The 21,641-nt window shown below is 50.6% G+C and overlaps 1 protein-coding gene across 8 annotated transcripts in view; it reads right to left on the bottom strand.

Moving 5' to 3' along the window:
• Positions 1 to 471: 471 nt before the first annotated feature.
• Positions 472 to 21,641, bottom strand: part of MSRA (methionine sulfoxide reductase A) — a 369,385-nt gene continuing 348,215 nt past the window's right edge. For all 8 annotated transcript variants that reach the window (XM_067745309.1, XM_067745306.1, XM_067745314.1 and 5 more), the window contains one exon: positions 472 to 1,242. In XM_067745309.1, the coding sequence (XP_067601410.1) occupies positions 1,078 to 1,242 (165 nt within the window). In that variant the 3' untranslated portion in view covers positions 472 to 1,077. The remainder of the gene's footprint in view (positions 1,243 to 21,641) is intronic.

Raw genomic sequence — 21,641 nt, 5'->3', positions numbered from 1 at the left:
CTCACCGCTTCACCACCTCCCCTAACCAGCGTGGCTAACACAGCTCTCAACACAAATCCTAGCACGCAGACACAACTTAACATCTTGCCCTATTCACCATCTTCCTATCATTTCTCAGGACCAGCAATTATCTTACTTATTCATGTGTTTACCTGTTTATTGTGTACTTCCCCCACCCCTGGTCTTGAATATAAAGACTCTTTAGGGCAGGGATTCCATGTGTCTGCTCTCTAGAATAGCCCCTGATGTGACGGCTGTAATTGGCATGTTGAAAACAGCTGTTATTACTAAAGTTGCAAGAAGCTAGAGGTGTACCTGTTTTCTAAAGATTTCAATCAGATTTCCTGTTTGGGGGAAAATGATTCTTAAGACTTTTTCCCTCGCAAGCTCTTTGAGAGCTCTAAAGTTTATCTTGCAATACTTAGAAATATCCTACCTAAACAAGTAAAAGACAGATGAGATATCAGACAGTTTGTATTATTAGACTGTAGACTTTTATTAGAACAAGCACTTCTCATAGCTGTGAGCAAAGCGTTAAAATTCATCAAGCTAACTCACATCTCTTCTCTGCCACAAGGAGGGCCGAAAAGAGAGAGAAAGCCCTTTACACACGTATAGGATCAGCTGGGCGAAGTATTTCAGTGAATGATGCATTGTGGCTATAAATATTTGCAAATTTTAAGGCACTGGAGGGCAGGAGGGCTTGTGAGGTGGGACAGGGCACAGATAAAGGACGCCCTATCCCCTCCAACGATCTCCCAGCTTGGTTCCCGCGGCAGGCACCCAGGCACAAGAAGGGTGAACACTGATTATTCATTATTCTCGTTCAGACACCAAATGAGCCAAAAAATTTCACAGCTCTCCTCCCACCATAACTTATTAGAAGATAAATTACGTGTTATCAGCTTGCCACTGCACTTCATGTAAATTACACCGCAATAAAGCAGACTTTTATGAATGCCTTTGTGCACTTCAAAAAGCACCTGATGGTGAATGAACCACAAAAGAATTGCCTGATTTGTTGGAAGCATTTTTGCTGTGACCTCAAGGGCTGAACATGTGGGGAGAAATTACTTTTTACTTTTTAATACCCAGCGGGCAAGACACTCCGGTGCCCCCGAGGCCGCAGTACCCGTTGGGGATCTTGCTCAGGTACTGCTGGTGGTAATCCTCTGCGTAGTAGAAAGTCTGTCCCTCGCGGATGTCGGTGGTGATCAGGCCAAAGCCGTGCTCTGACAGAACCTGTGGAGGGAAAGGCGCCATGAAGACCCGAAGCGCAGGGATCCCGGGAAGGAGGAGGGCCAGGAGGTCAGGATGGGAGGGGCAGACACGTGGCTGGGGGTGCGCAGCGGTCCTTGGGGCCCGGGCTCGGCCACTTCCCTGCTGGGTTATTCTGGGCAGCCATCTCCCTTCGTGTGCCCCAGGGTGCTGGGGTCTGAAATCCGGGTTGGGTTTGATTGGGTTTGGTTCTGACTGTAAGTTATGCTCTACCCTCTACACCACCTCTGCCCCCGTGGGTGTCGGGAGCCCAGGTTTGGGCTCTGTGGGTCTGTGTGAAGCCACCCTGTTTGCAGGGGAAGCAGCAGGGCCGTGTGGCTCCCCGGCTGCCCTGGGGAGGCTGGGGTCCCTGAGGGGATTGGCGCCTGGCTGCGGTGAGAGGGGATGGCGGGACAGGAGGGGGCGGGGAGGCTGCACAGCACCCAGCGCCGACCCCTCTGCCCCCTCACAGGCTGGACAGAGGACCCCCTCGCCGGCTGTGGCTCTGGGCAGCAGGGACCCCGCCAGGATGCCTGGAGGGCAGGGGCCACCTGGGGTCCGGGCTCTGCCGCTCCAGGCTGGAGCCTCTGGGGAGTGAGGGCAGGGGAGGACGTGGCCTGAGGGCCTGGTCGGTCCCTCACCGCCCTCTGTGACCCAGTTTAAGGCCTGGTGGCATCTGCTGCCAGGCAAGGAACACATGTAAACACCAGTGGGGAAGGAGAGCGGAGCTATTTGGGGCAGGAGACGGATGAAGAACTCGTCATTGTTCCCCATGGATCTTAGCCCGTTTCCTTTCCCTTTTGGATTTCAGCTGTGCCCTATTTCTTTCCTGGTACAGGCTGCTCGGGGTATCTGAGCGCAAGGCAGCAGAGACGCGACCCAGGTTCGCTGATTCCATTTTGGACAGGGGTGCGTGGCCGAGCTCCAACTTGTGTTTTCATGATGGAACTGACCAGGCTCTGACCGTCGTTGGTCCATTTAAGATGACGTCCTCAAATCGGCACAGCACAGGGAATCCAATTTAATACTCAGCACGAGTCCCTGATTTTCCCTGAGAACCTTCACCTTTTTCCTAAATGTCCGCCCAGCCCTCTGCGCCAGAATGAGGCTGACTGCGGATCTGACGCCAGGCAGACCCAGGAGGGGTAAAGGAAGGATCCTGACTAAGGCGGGCGGGTTGGACCCCGCAGCTCAGAGGCGGCCCGTTCCCTTACAAGGGTTAGACAGGAGAATGGCGAGCCATTCTGACTTCAGTTCTGGCAGTTCTGTGTAAACGAGCGATTATCGAGGTTTACCACATGCCACGCTCTGGGTTAACTTCAGCCACACGGCAGCCGGCTGAAGGAACTATTGATGCTATTATTATCGTCCATATTTAAAAGTCTGTGTCCGATACTGCGTCTTGGCCCCTGACACCCTCGGCTCGCCCTGCTATTGCATTGGCTGCAAGCTGGGAAAACGCATTTCTGACATGCCACCGCCTGCCGCGCCCCGGTTGAGATCCCGCCGATGGGAGAAGGGCACGTGACAGCTGGCGGGTAAATCCGAGGAGAAGCTGTTATCGGCCAGGTGCAGCTGTGGGGATGGGCACGAGCACTGGCAGAGGGCAGACCTGGGGCTCTGACCCCTGTGCTGTGGGCAATCAAAGCCATCGCAATGATTTCTAGCCACTTCTGTAACTTCTTGGCCTCCTGAAACCCAGAGGTGCTGTTCCCTGACCTTCACTCCACCAGCCTTTCAAATGATTCTGGAAGCACCAAATTCCCTTTGTGAAACCCGCCCCGCTTAAAATATCTCCAACACTTTCTGTTTCTGTGGTGAACCGCGACGAACATGGCATTTAGTGCCAGTAATGTTTTCAGGAACCAGAACCTGCGTGAGCACGAGGACCCGAGACTGGTTAACTGTCTGGGTAGACTTCGAGTCGGGAGTGACCTCCCGGCTAGTCCTCTGTGCGGGCCTCCTCCCCACTCGCCGCCCTCCCGCCTGCCCGCATCTGTCTTCTTCACAAATGGCCATCCTCCTGGTACAAACAAGGACGGCCTTCCCGAGGCCCTGGAGGCCGCAGCCGCCGTCTCCAGAAGCTTCTTTTCCCCGAGGTAGGGAGGCCGGTGCCAGTGGGCGCTATTGCCTTGCTACCCTCCCCCTCTCACGCCAGCTCCGAGCCACCCCTGCCCACGACCACCCCAGGGCAGCATCCTTCCGGGAGCAGCGGGAAGGGAGGTGTGGGGAGGGGGCTGCAGTACCAGAATCCACCACAAGATGGCAGGAAAAACCGAGAATAAAAAGCGATGAAAACCCGCAGGAGACAGACCCACACGCTGCCCTCTTGCACCTCCCATTAGGCTGGGACATTCTGGCCACGTCTGCTCTGCGGTGGACGTCGCCCCCGTGCACTGGGCCAGCAGCGTCCAGGCTGAGGCCTCACTTAGCACGGGGCTGTCCTCAACCTCGCTCTGAAACTGGGGAAAGGGGACAAAAGCGCCCAAAAGAAACTAGATGTACAACAGAGGAAGTGGGAAAACGAAAACCCTATCTTGTCTCTATTTCCCTCCTTCCCAGAGCTCCGGCCCTCTGCTTCCTCACTTGCACCCGGAGGGACACACACACACACACACACACACACACACACACACACACACACCCTAGAGCTGCTGGGAGAGCCGGCTGCTGGTAATAGCTCCTCCTTAAACCTTGATCCCTGGGAGAACCTGCCGGCCCTTCCCTCTTCCTGCTGGGTCCCACCCCACCTCAGCCTCACTCTCTCCCCGTTCTCTAGCTCTTTCCTTTCCCTCTCTGTGTACTATTTTCTTGGGTCGTGTTGACCCCTACATATTTCCTGAACATTCCATTCCCTTGCACACGACCTCCTTAGAATGTTCCCTCTTCTCTACGGCACGAACTCCTACCCACCTCTCAGGACCCAGGTCAAATGTCCCCACCTGTATAAAACCTTTCCTGATTCATTAGGGCTGAAGTTAGTCCATCTTCTAGGCTCCCACGACACTGCCACCCCTTATGGCGCTTGAGACATCGCATCGCAATTATCCACTTCCACTCCCCTCTGGCATTACACGTGCTGGACCGCGTGCTCCTTGACAGTATGGACTGTCTTGTTTCTCTACCTCATCTCGGCGCATAATGTATCAATATAAGAAATGAGTGAACGAGTCTTGGGGATCTCTTGGCGCTCCTCTTAACCTTCGGGCTTCCACCTGGGTCCCTGCTGCTGCCTCAAGCCAAAGCACCTCCTTGGGGACCTGGGAGGGGGCAGCGAGGAGGAGCTCGGGGACCAGGAAGCTGAGTCTGTCCGTCCCCTCCTTGTCACAGACTCTCGGCCAGTTTCCCAGGGCGGTTTACTCTTTAGACCATGCGTTGCAGCGGCCGTGTCCGTGGAGAGAGGGCCAATCATCTTCCACAGAAGGATGGCCTCAGCATCACCTGCAGCTCCTGAAAAAGCCCTTTCACTCTTTGGAGGCGGGGGTGACTGAGGTGATGGGGGTGGTGGGCAATGAAGACCGGGTTATAGATGGTCCCTCTGGCCCCCAAAGTCCAGTGGTCAGTCTGGCCTCATGCCCAAGCTGTGCTGGTGCTGACGGGTGCACCTCAGTCTCCAGACCCTTCTCCTATAGCATCTCCGTACGCCAGGTCCCCAATCCGTTACTGGGGCTGTCGTAAGTAATTTGTGACTGATAACGGCTACGTCGTTGTTTGTAACTTACTTTTCCTTCATGAATTAGGGCAGATGGAAGGCTACCCCGATCCTCGCATCATTCGCGCTCACCTGCCCACTCGCGTGGGAGGGAAGGGAGTGTCGGGAGAGCTAGAACACGTGTGGCCTCCCCCATCGTCCACGACAGGGACCACACCGATGACAGGCCGTTCCTGATTATAGAGATGATGAATCACATCACCCACAGAGGTTCCTGGTATCTTATGAAGAGGAGGCTGTGCCCGTGAGGGTGGGCTGCCCACAGGAAAACCCACAGGAAAAGCATGGCAGATAGACTTGAAAGCAGCTGCAGCAAACACTCTGGCCTCGAGCACAGCCGACCTCTCAGGATGAACCCCTGGGGGACCCCAGGCTAGTGGGCCCTGCCTCCAGACCGCGCTGACGTCGCCCAAGGAGACTCTGTGCCCTTCCTTCAGACTCTACAGAGCCACCTTTGAAACGGAGTGCAGAGCGTGAGGTCAAAGTGACCCCCCCCCCCCGATGGCTCAAACCCCCGTCAGATGCCTCCAGGAAACACGCTCTCTCGCTGGTCAACCCCCAGGCCCAACTCATCCTTCGTCACTCCAGGCTCCAGGGCTGCTCACCCACTGCCACTCAGAAGGGCAGCCCTGCACATCCGCTTGCTCTGCCTGTTCCCTCACCGGGACCAGCCCCCGAGGAAGAGCCACTGGGCCTAACCGCCCCCTACGCCCAGCCCTCATTTTTCTACCTTCCACTCTTGTTGACGCCAAAACAGTTATCTAGCTCTCCTTGTTTGTTGCATTTTTATTTTTATTTTTGCTGATTTTTAAGAAGGAAGTAAGTGGGGTCTAACGTGAAATAACGCACATCAGTGTGACACCTGGTTCAGAATCTCTTGTGGGAGGGTCACCTAGTGGAACTGATCAGATGCTTTTCTCACAGACTCTTACCTCACCCTTTTCTTAGATGGTCCCAGGAAGCCTCCTCTGCCTTTATTCTCTTATCATTTTCTTCCTGGAAGCAGCTTTTCTATCTGTAAAATGGGCACGATACTTCCCTCAATGTGCTATGATGAGAGTCCAAGACGGCGCAGAGCATCCTGGCACATTCTGACTACGTGGTAGTCCTGACCTACTTTCCCATCAGTGCCCACCCTGGGGGAAAGGAGCCCACCATCTTGCCCTCCTTAGGCAGGCCTTCATCTCCACCCGCGGGCACGCCCTAATTCTACAGCTGCACAGCCCATCTCTGTGGAGCAGGAAAAAGAGGTGGGGGGTCAATAAGCTGGGGCAGAGCTCCCAGCTCCCAAGCGGTGTCTCCAGCCCCAGCCTGTGGAGGAGGTGGCCAGGCCGTTCCCTTACAGATGTTCTGCCAGCGGGAGTGTCCTGGACCCAACCCACCCTTCCAGGGCTGCCAGCAGGAAGCCTTTCTTTTAATAAAATTAATGAACACGTGACCTTTCCGCTTACTGCAACCCGCTAAGAAGCTCACTGTTAGCGTCGCTGAGATTCTCCAGGTGCCCAGGGATACAAAGCGTATTGTGTGGAAACAACAGACTCTGAGGCCACACTGAATGTTGCCTGGAGGCCACAGCAGTGCAGGCCATGCTGGAGCATCAACAGGTAGGGCGAGAAGTGTATCAAGGCAGAGAAGCAGCCTCAATCCCAAGTCCTTGTGTTCGTCCTGAACTGCAGTGTCTCCAAAGGGCTTCCGCACGCACTGTAGTCCATGCGAGGCTTTCACTGACCGAAGAGGGGAGAATTATCCTCTAATTTCTCAGCGGAGGACACCAAAGTGCAGGCAGAGCGGAGGCTTGTCCAGAGCCACTCATCAATGACAGGACGAGAACCTGTCTCCTGACTATTTCCAGCACTGCTACAAGACCACCGTGGCCAGACGAAGGAGCTACCCTCCCCTTAGAGAGGGACAGGTCACTATTTCAAAATATCCAAAAGAGACCTAGACACTTATATTTGGATCATACTCTCCCCACCCTGCTCACATCCCTGGACCTCAAAACATGTGACATATTTCTTGGTCACCTCGCTGGCTTTCTTTAAAATTGTGGGAAAATACACATAACTTCAAATTCTCCATCTTAACCATTTTCAGGTATACAGTTCAGTGGTGTTTTGTACATTCACATTGCTGTGTGACTAGTCTCCAGAACTTTTTATCTTGCAAAACTAAAACTCTGTCCCCATTAAATAACAACTCCCCATTCCTCCCTCCCCACCGTCCCTCATACCCACCATTTTACTTTCTGTCTCTGTAAATCTGACTATTTTAGGTACTCAGAAATGGGATCCCACAGTGTCTGTCCTTTTGTGACTGGCTTCTTTCACTCAGCATAATGTCCTTGAGGTTCCTCCATGTTGTAGCCTGTGTCAGAAGTTCCTTCCTCTTCAAGGCTGAATAGTATTCCGTTGTATGTATGCATCACATTTGGTTTACCCCTTCATCCATCAGTGGACACTGGGTTGCCTGTCATTGCTTTTTTTTAGCTGTCAAATAACACTGTTTGCTGCATGACAAGCTCACCCCATGACAGTTACACAGATCCTTCCTGGATTGTTTTTATCAGTTGCCCCCCGTTTTGACGTTAATCTCCTCCAAGGAAGTGCAAAAGGAGTTCAACAGTAAAAAGACTTGCTGCAAACATGTGGTTCGGTTATTCTTTATCTTGTCCCACCTCAACTGATGCCACCTATCAATGACTGCATTGTAAAGATGGAGGGCCAATCAGAGAGCTCCTCTAAGGCCGCCTGATAGAGAGCTGGCATTGCCTGCCTCCCAGCCACTCAGAGGGATAAATGCCCCCCCCACCACCAAATATTGAATTCCACAAACTTTCCAAGTATCATTTGAATCCAAAAGATGGCAGAAGACCTACTTCAAGTGTCAGGAAAGCAGAGTTTGCATGTTAAATGCTAGGCTCCACATCGATTTTCTGATGGATGTCAGAGGAGGGGCTTGCAGGGCCCTCCAAAGGGGCAGACGCAAGCTTAGGACGCCCTGTCTTTCATTTTCTCATTTCATCACGCTAGGAATCCCGTAGGGGTGGGGGAATAGTTATTCTGACTCCACCCACAAGGAAACTCAAAGAGATTAAGAACCACGCTCAAATTCATGTGCCTGGAGAGTTAGTGGTGGGTCTGGGATAAGAACCCAGATCTGTCTGGCTCTGGATTTCATGCTCCTTCCCACATACATGCTGTCCCTGGAATTTGGAAATACAGGATGGGTGAGACCCCAGGGAGCTGAGTCTGCCCTGTCCTGCCACACACGTGTCTGAGGTATAGAAGGTCAGTATGAACCCACCAGGAACCTTGAGCTGGAATTCTACAGAGCAGGACAGGGATGGGTGAGGGGGTGGCTCTAGAGACACTGGCACACGTGTGTGTACACATGTGTGTGGGCGAGGATGTATGTACACATTTGCATGTGAGTGTGTCCTCACACATATGTGAATACAAGTGCACATGAGAATGCCAAGCTATATACATTCAACCCCCATGTTAGATGGAGTGACCTATGGACACCTTCTCTTTTTAGAAACTATATCATCATAAAAAAGAAACCCCAATTTATGATAGTGGATCTTAACATCTTGGGGGGGGGCGGGTCATGGATTCCCTCGAAGATCTGATAAACACTGTGGACATTCTTCTCACATAAACTCACGATCAAATATTTGCTTATAATTTCAAAGTATCCTATGACCCTTTGGAGTCCATCCATGGGCCCTGTATTCAGAACCTTTGGACACAAAAAGTCATCACGGCAACTGCCCACCCCCGCCTTCTTAGGGCGCTGGAACGTGCCGGCGGCATGTCCAATGGGCAATGAGCATTTTCAAGACAGTCTGAAGGCCCAATGAGAAACGGCTCTGTGGACAGTGAGAAAGTCACCAGGAAGGGAGAAGGTACCTGATGAGTTCAAACCTCAGCAGATGCATATTTTTTAAAGCCTCATTAAGTCTGATCCAAGCAAACCCCGTCTCCTCCACCCACCAAAAGAAATTAGCCTTACCTTAAGTGTTCGGTTTTTATGTAATTATTTGTGAAGTGTAAGCGTGTGTCATTTTATTTTATGATCATCTTTTAAATGATTTTAATGGTAAGAACTTAGTGTCCTAGAACTGAAATCGTTTATGATACTGAAATCCAGTTTATGATACTGAGCGCACAGGAAATTAGGGTTGGGTTTGTCTTTTAACAGATCAACCTGAGACTGCTGCCCCGCAGGCCCACCAGCTCTCCTTTAGAGAGGAAAAGGCTCCCGGCAGGACCCAAGAGACCCTGATGCTGGCCTGCACTCTGCCCTCTAGTGGCAGCAGGGAGCATATACAGGCACAGCTCCTCCTTGGTTCCTACTTTGCCCTTCTGAACTGAGGGCCCTTCAGTTCGTTCCAGATCTAACTCCATCGAATCCTGTGCTATGTTTCCATCCTGCGCGTGTGCGCGTGCACACACACACACATACACACACCCCACACACACCCGTGCAGGTTTAATAAGCTCAGCCAATGCCGATGCCCAAGTCAGCAGTTTTATTCCATTGGCAGCTTCTGGCTGACCAGATTGCCATCAATCAAAACTTCGGAGAAAGGATATAAAGTGACTGGCATGGCTTTTAAATAAAACCACTCGAAAGAAAAAACAGCATCTCTTCCGAGCTGAGCAGAGGCACGTGTGTTGGCAGCTCAGCACCACGCAACTGCAGTGGCGTGGGGAGCGGGTTTGCCACTGCCCACAGGGGTTCAGCTTCAGCCCCAAGGAGGAGATGGACAGGCTGCCCGCCTCCTGTACCAGGGAGGACCCTGGGACAACAGGAGCTCGAGGCTCTGGACCCATGGATACCGCCCCCTGCAACCCCTCAGTGGCCGTCAGCACTTGCAAGGGCCAGCAGGAGATCCTGGGACAGAGACGTGACACGGACAAGGAGGGTGCTCGATGGGGCTGAAGCTTTTATGAGGCCCAGTCAGAGCTGCACTGACCCTTCCCAGCTCCGTGAAACCATGGGAGGCACAGCAGACAGAGGTGACACAATTAGGTCTAATTTGGTCCATTTACCAAACCTGCTTATGCAAATGGTGGCCTCTGGATGGAAGGATTCTGGCTTCTGAGAACAGCTGCAGCATCCTTGTGCTCTGTCCTTCCCCAGACTCTGCAGTTGTGTTGAGCTGTTAATGACTTTCATTATTTATTCCTCTGTGTCCCCCTTGCCTGTGAGGTAAACCACAAGTGTTTGCTGACTGGCAAAGAGGTTTTTCTTGGTTTGCAGCACAAAATGATAGAGCTACTAGCCGAGTTCTGTCTCTGCAGAGAAGGGGACAGGGAAGGAGTTCGGTGTGGCCAGTAAGGATTCAAAGCTTTCTCCCTGGTCCGCAGAGTGTGGACGATAGGCCAGCAGCTTGTTAGAAATGCAAAATCTGGCTCCGTTCCCGGACCTACTGAATCAGGATCTGAGTTTTAAAACCGTCTCCAGGCGATCCATGTGCATGGATTTGAGAAACTGCTCTAGCAGACAAGCATGGCAGACTGCGTTCATGGTCACCAACATCCCTTGCCCTCCCTCTTGATGTCAGGTTGCCCGTATGACTTCCTCTGATCACCAGGATGTGAGAGGAAGGGACTGACGTTCTTCCTGGGAAGAAACTGTCCGGCACCAGCATGAGCTTCGTACTTTCCCCTCTGCCACAGCAGCAGCATCGCTCCCAGCTGGCCCTGCTGCGAGGCGGTGACAACCTGCAGCAAGTCCCCGAACGGAATACTTTATTTCCTCTGTTACAGACCCCGGTTTTCCCTGGTTCGGGGTGTGATGCTGAAAGATCTGGGAAGGCAGGCACTGCTCATGCGAGCCCGTCGTGCAACTTCCCCGCAAATAAGTTTTTTTTAACTCTCCAATTTGACTTAATTAACTAATTTCGGCAATCATGGTGGGGCATTTGCTAGGCGCCATGTACTGTGCTAGACATTAGGGACAGAGAGGTGAATAAGACAATCTCTAAAGCAGGAATAATGACGGGCATGTGAGCAATCACACCCTAAGTGCCTACTGTGTACGTAGCAGGTGCTCGTGAGGCCGGACTGAGGAAGACAAGTTCCCTGCGTTCAAGGAGTTTCTGGTTTAGGCAGGGAGTCGGGTCACATGATGAGTATGGGATGGCCTGAGGGTGCGGAGTGATGGCTGACATGTGGCAAAATGGGAGCCACGCCCACAGGCTGGGGAGTGCAGAGGTGGGTCTGCTCCGAGTACACGGCGGGAGGGGGTCATGAGACATATTTGAGGGGTGCTGAAGGGCCTGGATGGGGAGCGGGGGAAAGCTGAAAGGGGCTCAGCTGAACAGCAGGAAGAGATGAAAGCAGATGGGGGGCGAGGCCTTTGGAGGCATCAAGTTTATGGCCTGTTTTTCTGTTTGCTCCCATTTAAGGTAACCGAGCTACACACTTTCTGTGCATCCACTGCCCTGCGATCACAGGGACAGGTGGAAACACTCTACAGGGTTAGAGGGAGCGCTTGAACCCAGGCAAAGCTGGCCGATGCCTCAGTTTCACCTGCTTGGCCGCGGCTGCGGCTTTAAGGCAAGCTGAGCCAAGGTGGGGACGGTACGACTTGGTTGTCATCCTTCACCTCCCCATACCTTATAAATTCCAAGCACCATTTCCTGGGGGCAAGAGGAACTGGGTCCTTCCTCACTTTCTACTGAGTGCCTTGAAAGGAGGAGCCCCGTGTCAGGCTGGGCTGGGTGGCAGCCCTGGCCTGGAAAGGAGGGAGGCTGAGCTGGGCACCCCAGCTGCAGGCCGGGGGGAGAGGCACAGAGCTGTGTGGCTGAAACGTGCCACTGCCCATTTGCTCTGGCTTCTGCAGCGTCTCCTCCAGCCACGAGGTGACAGCATCAATCACATGTTCAAGGACCGCTGGTTTCCCTTGCCTTTGAGGTCTGCTGGGTTTGAAACGGAATTCAAGTGACTTTTCCTATACAAGTTTTCCTTTCATGGCTTTTAGTTTGACAGGAAATGGATCTCTCTCCCTCTCCCACTCTCCTCTGAATATATCTCTAAGGGGTTATAATCTGCTTTTTCATATCTGAAGTCAATTAACGACAACCTCTGTTTCTGTTATATCCTTAGCGTTTAGTATACAAAAGAATCCACTTGTCACTTTTCAAGGAAGCCAAGGACACTGGCTTTCACCTTGTGGATGAAATGCAGATTTCTTTAAAAGGAAAGATCCTTCATTCTGAAAGGGTGAATAGAAAAGAACTTAAAGCAAAATGCCAGCTGCTTCAGTTGAGAACATTGAGTTCAGCAAGGCAAAGGAACTTTTCTGAGTACCACCATCTCTCATCTACGTATGAATGTCAGCGATTCAGAGCCACAGGAAAGAATATTTGTCCCAGTGTGAACTGCAGACAGTGCAGCCAACCAGGCTGATTCGCCCAGGACCAGGGGCTTCTCAGGATGCGGGGCTGTCAGTGTTAAAACTAGGAAAGTCTGGGGTCAGTTGGGCTGGCTGGTCACCATAGCTGTAAAATGGGTAAAGAGTTCCTGTCGATTACACCTCAAGCACTGGGCACCTTGTTTCACCTGTCTGGGTCTGGGCCTCTGTTTCCCCAACTGTAAAACGAGAGGATTAAACTAGGAGGTCACCCTTCTGTTACCCATGTTGTCTCTCTGAGCCATGTGTTCCAGAGCCTTTTCTAAACTGTGCTTCTTTTTTTCAGATAACTATTTTATTGAGATATAGTCCACATACCATAAAATTCAGCCTTTTGAAGTTGACACCTCAGGGGTTTTTAGAATAGTCTCAGAGTTGTGACTATTTTTTATCATTTCCATAGCTCAGACTGGACAATTCTGATTCCAATTAACCTAACTTTGTTCTTTCTTCCACCAACTCAGCATCTTTAGTGATTTTGTTACTGCTTAAGTTATTGTACCTTTGAATTTCTATTTAGTTGTATTTAATTCTGCAATTTCTATTTAGTTCTCTTTTTTAATATAATTTCTCTCTCCTTATTGATATTCTTTATTTGGTGAGCGGTGTTCTCGTATTTTCTTTCCTTTCGTTCTTTAGTCATGGTTCCCTTTAGTTCTTTGAGTGTATTTACAATAGCTGATTTAAAGTCTTTGTCTAGTAAGTCTTACTTCCATGTTTCTTTGTTTGTCCCGTAATTTCTTGAAAACTGGGCATCTTAAATAATATAGTGGTAACTGAAAATCAGACTACCCTCCCCCTTGGTTTGTTGCTGTTGCTGCTGCTCATTTGTTCACTGACTTCTTGGACTAGTTCCGTAAAGTGTGTGCTCCCTTCCATGTGTGTCACTGGTATCTCTGCTTGGTCAGCTAATGATTGGGCACAGGGTTCCTTACCTGTCGGGAAGCAATGAGACTTCTACCCTTTGGCCCTCTGTGTGTTGGAGCAAACACAGCTTCAATGCTACAGTGGTTTTTTAACTCTGCCTTTTCTCTCTCTCTTTACTTGTGTGGGGCGTTTTTTTTTGTTTTGTTTTGTTTTTTTGCGGTACGTGGGCCTCTCACTGCTGTGGCCTCTCCCATTGCGGAGCACAGGCTCCGGACGCACAGGCTCAGCGGCCATGGCTCACGGTCCCAGCTGCTCCGCGGCATGTGGGATCTTCCCGGACCGGGGCACAAACCTGTGTCCCCTGCATCGGCAGGCGGACTCTCAACCACTGCGCCACCAGGGAAGCACCCCCCCTTTTTTTTTTGGCTGCATGGCAGGGCTTGTGGGATCTCAGTTCACCGACCAGGGATTGAATCTGGGCCTAGCCATAACCCTAACCCTGACTCGGGCCCCTGGAAGTGAAAAGCACCAAGTCCTAACCACTGGACCGTCAGGGAATTCCCCTACCTGTGCAGGGCTTTGAGGTCAGCCAGAAGTGAGAGAGCAGGGCTTTCTCAGGTATATACATACTGCGGTCTGGCCATCCTTTCATCAACTGAAGGACATCTGGGTTGTTTCCAGTTCGGGGCTGTTATGAATAAAGCTGCTCTGAACATTCAGGTATTGGGTTTGTCTGAACTAAGTCTTAATTATCTTAGGCAAAACCCTAGGAGTGGGACTGCTGGGGCATGTGACAAATGTACACTGAACTTGATAAGAAAGTTCCGGAGCGTTCTGCATTCCTACCAGCAATGTTTGAGAGTTCCTACTGCTTGGCATCTTGTTGGCACCTGGTATTGCCATTATTTTTTAATTTAGCCCTTCTAACTGGTGTGTAGCAGTCTTTCAGTGTGGTTGTAATTGGCATTTCCCTAATGACTAATAATGCCAAGCATCTTTTAATGTTCTTATTTGCCTTCTGTATATCTTCTGTGGTGAACTGTCTGTTCAGATTTTTACCCATTTTTAAATTGATTTACTTGTTGTTATTCTTGAGTTTTGAGAATATATATTCCAAAGGTGCATTTTGATTTCAAATGCACAACCCCTACCCTGAAACTCTATGTTCCCCATGAGCACCTTGGCTCCACATCTGTAACATACTGTTTCATATTTTATATTGTATATAATGTCTGTATCTCTCTCTCCCTACACACACACACACACACACAGCACCTTAAGCAATTTTCTTTTTCAATTTAGTTCAAGAAACATTTACTGTGTCCCTATGAAGGCACCATACAAGCTACCAGGGAACCAGAATTGACTAGCCTATGGCCCCAGAAATCGGTGAACTTTAGTTTTTAAGAAATGTGGTTTTAAGTTGGATTAAATTGAGAAGTACATAAGAATGACTATATGTAATACATCAACGTTTTGTGTATAAAATTATTTGTTCAGACAAACAGTTGAAACATGTTTATTATGACTTTATAGAGGCCACTAATTCTCATTAGAAAATCCTTTCTTTATTTATAGTCAGAAGTATTCCTCATACAGTCCCTTGCCTAAAGTAGCATATATTGTGAAAGAATGCACTTTGCATTAAAAGATCTCTGCTGAAATTTTAACTGAATACTTCTGTATTCTGAGCTCACGAGATGTGATGAAAGCCAAGTCATGTGCTCTTCAAAGACAAAAGTACAACAACTCTGCACACCTTAGCACACACCCTTTCCCTGCCGAGGAGTGGTGTCCACAGAGCAGCTCAGAAAAATGTTTCACGTAATTGCAGTACAACTGTCTATCTGCAGAACCACTGGAAGAATCTTCTCGAACACAGAGAAAATTAACTTTCAACAGTAACTTAAGAGGCAATTGTGATTTCTTAAAATCCTCTTACACTGAGTTTAAAAAATGAGACTTAGCAACTTTATTGTTTTTTTATTCACTGATTAAGACAATACAAGTTGTGCTCATTTCAATATTAAGAAATTAAAACCTCCCTTGAGACTTCCTCTGCCCTGGAGTAGGTTACATCTGTCAACTGCAAACAGGCTGGCCAGCTTGCAAGCAGAAATTCTTCCTGGGGCTGCAATATGTATAACCTTGCACTGTATTGTCTAGGGCTAAGAATGAAATGATTGGAATTTTTTTATTATCAAAGGAAACTAAAAATAGGACTATGAAGTAAAATAAAATCTCTAAGAGAAAATGCATTTAAGATCTATTTTGCTTTAATGCTTTCACTTCCAGCCTCACATGGTAGAGAATATATGATGATGCTAAATAAAGAAAGAAAAGAAGCTTTTGTTGGTTTCCTCTAAGGCTTAAAGCTGACACAGTGCAAGTCAATGGGAGGATGGCCCACAAAAGGCTGTTCCCTGTGATACTCTCAGTGTGCGGTCTAGGAGCTGTAGGTGATGAGCCTGCGCTGCTTCCTAGTTTCAACTGCATCTCAACTTCTAAGCAGGCATCACTGGAGGACTCTTACCTCTTCATTTCTTCTAATTGCTAATACAATCACAAAGGAACAAATGACACCCGAGTGGAGATAAGACGGAGGGGTCTGGATTAATGAAGACTCTCTATTCAGGTTGTTTAAGCTTCTTAGCAGTGAAGTACAGTCAGGGTTTTTTTTTGAAAGAAGAAAGGAAGGGAGAGAAGAAGGGAGAAAAGAAATGGGAACATAAAAAAGAAGGAATCTGAAATAGGCTATGGGTGTTCTTTGCCAAAGCATAATTTAAATTTTCTTCAAGGCTCAGAACCAGTGGGAGAACTGGAACTCTCTCAAGAGAAGATGGCAGGAACATAAGCTAATTATACAACTTCAATGTGGTAACGCCACCATATAACCGGCACGTTTTCCGGTGAAGGCGATCTGAGCCCATGTAACCTGGAGGTAAGACAATAAAGACAACGGCGCTATACAGTTAAAGCAGTGCTTTGTATCCCCAAGTATCAAAACTTCCTTACAGTATCTCGGGGGTTCTCAAGTAGATCATGTTTGTATAGATGTTAGTGACAAGACGGGTCTGAATTCTATTCCTGGCTCTACCAAACCACGTGACCTTGAGGCCTGGCCATCTCTTCTGCAAAATGGGGATAAGTGACCTCCCTCTCAGTGCTGTTTTGAGGAACAGATGAGATTACATATTCCATTCCAGCAGCCCTGCTCATATGGTGTTAGTTATTTTTTTAAGACGTTATGATCTTTTTGAGCCCTTGGCATGTCCCACTGCGGGAAGTGGCAGGGATTACGCCCAGAGAAGGTCGGAAAACCAGAGCCTACTAACTGAAGCCTCATTTCACCCTTTCCTGTTTCCGCAGACACATCCAATGAGTGACTTCATGTTTTACATGCCATGCAGATTTTCAGTACTTTGGAGGCAGCCCGGGGACCAGACTTCCCGCACCAGAGTGCTGGGGGCTTGGTCCACGCACGAGCGCTGGATGTTGCAGCTGCACAGCCGTGCAGGACACTGGCAGTGCCCCTGGGGGAGAACCTGGACACAGGCCTCGGGGGAATAATCTCTTTCCCTTAGATTTTCTCTATGAAGAAATATCTTGACTGAAGTCCATTAAGACCCCAGTGAAAATCCCGTGTTTCTGGCAGGCAAGGAAGAGAATGTGTGTGTCGGGAGAGCAGCAGAGGTGATGAGGAGCTGAGAGCTGACGGCCCTTGAGCCCTCACTCTGTGCCAGGCACCGCCCTGCGTGCATCACGTGTGCCATCCTCGTGACAGCCCCTCTGACTCAGCACAGGGAGGTGGGAGGCCAGGATTCGAACCCAGGCAGAGCGAGCCCTGAGCCCCTGTTCTTAACCGCTCACTGTGGCTGCCTTTTACCTAAAAAGTATTTCAGGTCCACTGACAATATACCTGGCCCACAGTGGAATATTTATATTATCTGTTTTCAACATGATGGAAGAAATTAACTTCGTCTAGAAAGTTGAATGTTTTTTATTACATATTCCCCTTTGAATATCACTACAAGGATGTCAATTAAGACTGGTCCGGGTTAATGATCCTGAGAACCTCCATTTTGATACTTCTCCTCCCAGAGCTGTGGCCATTTATCTCTGGCTTTTGATTCCTGTCATTAAACTAGTTCCCTGCTTGTGATGACACAGATTTTCTGCCGTGCTGCTGATCTCAGGATCACCCCTGAAACAAAGCTTGTCAGTGTGTCTACTGCTTCTGAGAAAGAATTTTATGTCTACTGGCTCTTCTTTACAGTCCTATTAATCCACTCAAAGAATCTCTGCACCGCCAGAGCAGCTTAAAGGTTGAAGGGATCCGTGACCAAACTCCCAGTATTGATATCTGATCCGGACTCAGAATGCAATCATCATAGGAGGCAGAATAGGCGTAAAATAGAAATGCAATGAACGAGCAAGAATTCTGATAAAAACACAAACCATCCTACACTCCGGGTATTGTGCTGTTTAGACCAAGAATGACTCACTCTCCATATTTCCTGGGATCCAGACCCTTCTCTTTACTTCCTTACTGAATCCTACCACGCACCCTCCCAGAGCTTCAGACACGGCACAGCCCAAACTGGAGCCATTCTGCTTCCTCTCCCAGAGCTGTTCGTCTTCCCCTGCTCTCTCTCTCTGTACACGACACAACCAGCCACCTATTCCCCAAGCCATACATCTCACTGCCATTGCCAACTCTTTCCTCGCTGATGTCTCCCAGCAAATCGTATTCATAAAGCAAACCTTGACCCTTCAGTCTGAATGGTGCACGAGTCCACCCCACCCTCAGTGACACTTCTCAGGCTGGGCCATCACCAACCTTTGCCTCGACCGTTGCTATATGTTCCACATCTGGACCTGCTGACTCATGACCCTCAAATCTATCCCCGACCCTGACCAGGAGCCAAGGGGAACTGAAGAAAGGCTGGGGGTGCTTCGTCAACCTCCACATGGTGAAATACGTAACTCTGTCACATTCACAAATGACACAAAGAAAACGTCACATCGGACAAGGCAAGACTCAAGGCTGTCCTCAGCACAAATCTCACCTTGGTTCCTTGAACTGGATGTATTTCTAGGTGTTCTCAGTTCGCCATGAAAGTGGGTCCAAACAACACGTTTCAGAGGGATAAAGAAAATCCCCCCTACGCTTCACAGAAATCAAAGGAACAAGCACGGAACAGGGGAGACACAGCTCACGTGTGAAAAATAACACCTTTTTTTTTTTTTGTTTGGGAGTAAGATATTGGCTTGATTTAAGCCAAGAGGGAAAAGTGGGTGCCTTGAAGATAAGTAAGCAAGGTATGGCTGCCAGTGCAGAGGGGACAGAGCCAACACACCCTGGGCTGTGCCGCTTCAGATCTGCTGCCTGATGTTCCTGAGGTAAGTTCTAGCCTGCCTTCTCTTGGGCTCCCCAGCGCCACCTCTCCCCTTTCTGTGCTTTCACGTCCTGTCAGGCTACCCCACTTACCTGCATGACCTGGCCAGGTCACCTATCCTGTCTGTACTTCAATTTTCTCATCTCTAAAATAAAAATGACAACATCACCTTGTAGAGATGTTTGTTGGAAATTCACAAAACGTCTCATTTTCCAGATGGATAACAGAGGCTCAGAGAGGTTAAGGAACTTGCCCAAGGGCACACAGCTAACAAGCTGCCATGATTGTTGGGTACCACACTCAGCCTGCCAGCTGGACTTTCTCTAGCTGCCCTGGCTGAGCTCATACAGTCCCTCTGTGCTATCCCTGCCCCACACAAATGGATGGGTCTTGCTTCTAGTTCCAGCCTGGCCTAGGCACCAGACTGTTCCTGTCACTCCACAAAGAATTGGATACAGTGAAAATCATTAACATTTCTCCTCCATACCGTGAAAAGACAGGGAACATGGGCCTTCATTTCTATTATATTATTTTGATTCTTTTCAGTTCACTAGCAATGCACTCACTGCTGAGAGCCTTAACCATGGAAAACACTGTGAAAAGCTCTTCTCTGTCACCCTCGGCCCCTCACGATCCATCACGCACACGTGTATGAACGTGTGTGTGTGTGTTTCCCTCAGAGTTCACCTTTAAATCGCGCCACTCCAGCCCCGTTCACATCATTTACTCCAGTGCCCTGATCGCCATAGGTGGGAAGAGTCTGCTCTAAATAGTTATGGATATTGGGTCCTTGGCGTCCAAGTTCCAGCGAAAGAAAAGTGGCAGCTGAGGTGTCAGGGTAAAGAGAAGAAAGAAATGCGGGGCAGGGAACACACGTTTTTATTCTCTCTCTCTCTCTCTCTTTTAAGAATCTGGCACAAAGAGCTCACCTCCTTCCTGTCAGGGATGGAACGGTAGCGACTTGGCAACAGTCTCAAGGCAGATGTCACCCTCATCTGGTTGCCTTGGCTGGTTAGCTGTTTGGAAAGAGCAGCCCAAACACGGGGCAGGGGGGCTCCTGGAGGCTGTGGGCAGCGATACTGGTGACGGCCCTGGTGAGGCCCTGCTCCTCGGGGGGGCGTGGGCCAGGGCGGGGGGCGGGTCTGTCAGAGGGAAGCTCTCGCTCAGACGCCAAGGGGCCCTTGGAAGCGCCCACCGCTCACCCCTCCGGCTCCCTCCTGAGGTTGAGCTGCCTGGTCCCGTCCCCAGCACTGGGGCACAGACGCGTCCTGCTATTTTACGAAGACGAGGCTCCCGGTGCATTTGGGACCCCCACAGGCGTCCCCATCCTATGTCTGTAGGACCACGCTCTGGGATACAGATGGCGGGAGCAAAGCGGGGCGCAGCCCCTGCTCTGGAGTCCTGTGCCGTGGCCACCGCAGCTTGGCCTTCGTTGTTCTCATCCAGGCTGAGCCCAAAGCCTCGGCGGGCGCCCTGGGGAAGCAGGCAGAAACCTGGGCAAACACCCCAGTGAGGAGACACGCGGCTGCCACACGCGGGAGGGAGGAGGCAGAGCCTGGGGGCGGGCACAGGCCACATCCCGCGTGCTGGCCAAACTCTGAGGGGTCTCCGACTGAAGGGGGGGCCCGGGGACCAAGAGTGTCCTCGGGAATGAGCCCTCTGGCGTCACCTGAACCCCAAGCTGGGCCCTCTAGAACAAAGCCGCGCACTCAGGCGTGTTTGTACACACATCAGCGTGTGGTGAGAGGGCGGCGTGCGGTAAGCCGTGCCAACAGGTCCGTTTTGGTCCCCATCTGCCGCGGAGAGCCCGAGCACCTGTCGGGAACAGCTGCTGGGGGCAGCCCGTAGGTGAGGGAGGGGCAGCCCCACCCCGATGGCCTGTTCCAGGGAGCACGCCGCCTGTCCCCGCAGAAATGCCAACTGTTCGCTCTGAAGCCCATGCCAGTTGGGGAGGGTGTGCCATGAAATCCCGCGCTGCTCATCGCTTCCTCGTGGGCAGGGCAGGAGGAACAGCGATGCCCTTCCCTCCCAGCCCCGGGCGTGATCGTCGCTGGTCACAGGAGCCGAGGAGAAAGGCATTCAGGAAAACTTCCGGGGCAATTCTCCCCTGGAGCTGTGAGCCCGAGACTCCCACGCCAGGGTCCCTGCCTCGCTGTCTGTGGAGAAAGAGCAGTGACGCTCCGCTTTCCTGGTCCCGCGGGCAGCGAGACGTCCCCTCTGCATCAAGGGGTCGCAGGTGAGCCGAAAGTTGGACCGAGCACGAGAGGATGACGTGGTCTGGGGTCGGGTCCTCTGAAGCATCTTCTTCCAGGTAAACGAAGTTGACTTCAGTAAGGTGAAATTAAAACCTTTAATATTATCACTTTTTGTAAACAAGTTCTCCGAAGTGAGTTATGTATTCCCCTGCCCACCGTGTCTCTAAAGTGTCTGTCATTTATCAGATGCTGGTTACCTGCAGCTGCTGCATGGTTAGCCTGCTGAATCGTGTAAGGCATCGTCCCGCCGCCTCACACGGCACAGGGGGACTTCTTATCGGCTGGTCAACGTCACTTTTCCCCCAGGATGTCACAGAGCGAGGCACCTTCCTTCTGCAATTCTCACATCGGCTTCCCCTGGTCTGCTGGCTGCTGTTTCTCTCCGCTCAGGCTGCCAAACTTCCAGAAGCTTCACTGGTGCCTTCGGAGGGCCTTCCTCAAAGCAGTCCCGAGACATCTGAATGGGTGGCTTCTGACTTGCAAGGGCTGGTAAACGAGAATCTCTGGCTTCATATGTGTGGAGGCCTAACACCAGAGCCCTGCGGGGTAGAGGGCTCTGGCTTGACTGCAGGGACTTGGTGACTTTTCTTTTGGTTGCTCAGAAGCTGTTTTCTCTTGTGGTTTTTGGAAACGGTACTTGAAACTACTCTGTAACTTGGAGGTCCACGCTTGGGCCATGGGTTCAGGGGCCAAGGACATGGTAGGCATGGTGGTCTCTCTGATTCC

The sequence above is a fragment of the Pseudorca crassidens genome, chromosome 7 (assembly GCF_039906515.1).
Source record: "Pseudorca crassidens isolate mPseCra1 chromosome 7, mPseCra1.hap1, whole genome shotgun sequence".
Lineage (NCBI taxonomy): Eukaryota > Metazoa > Chordata > Mammalia > Artiodactyla > Delphinidae > Pseudorca > Pseudorca crassidens.
The sequence above is the reverse complement of the archived record's forward strand: the minus strand, read 5'-3'. Positions and strand labels throughout refer to the sequence as shown.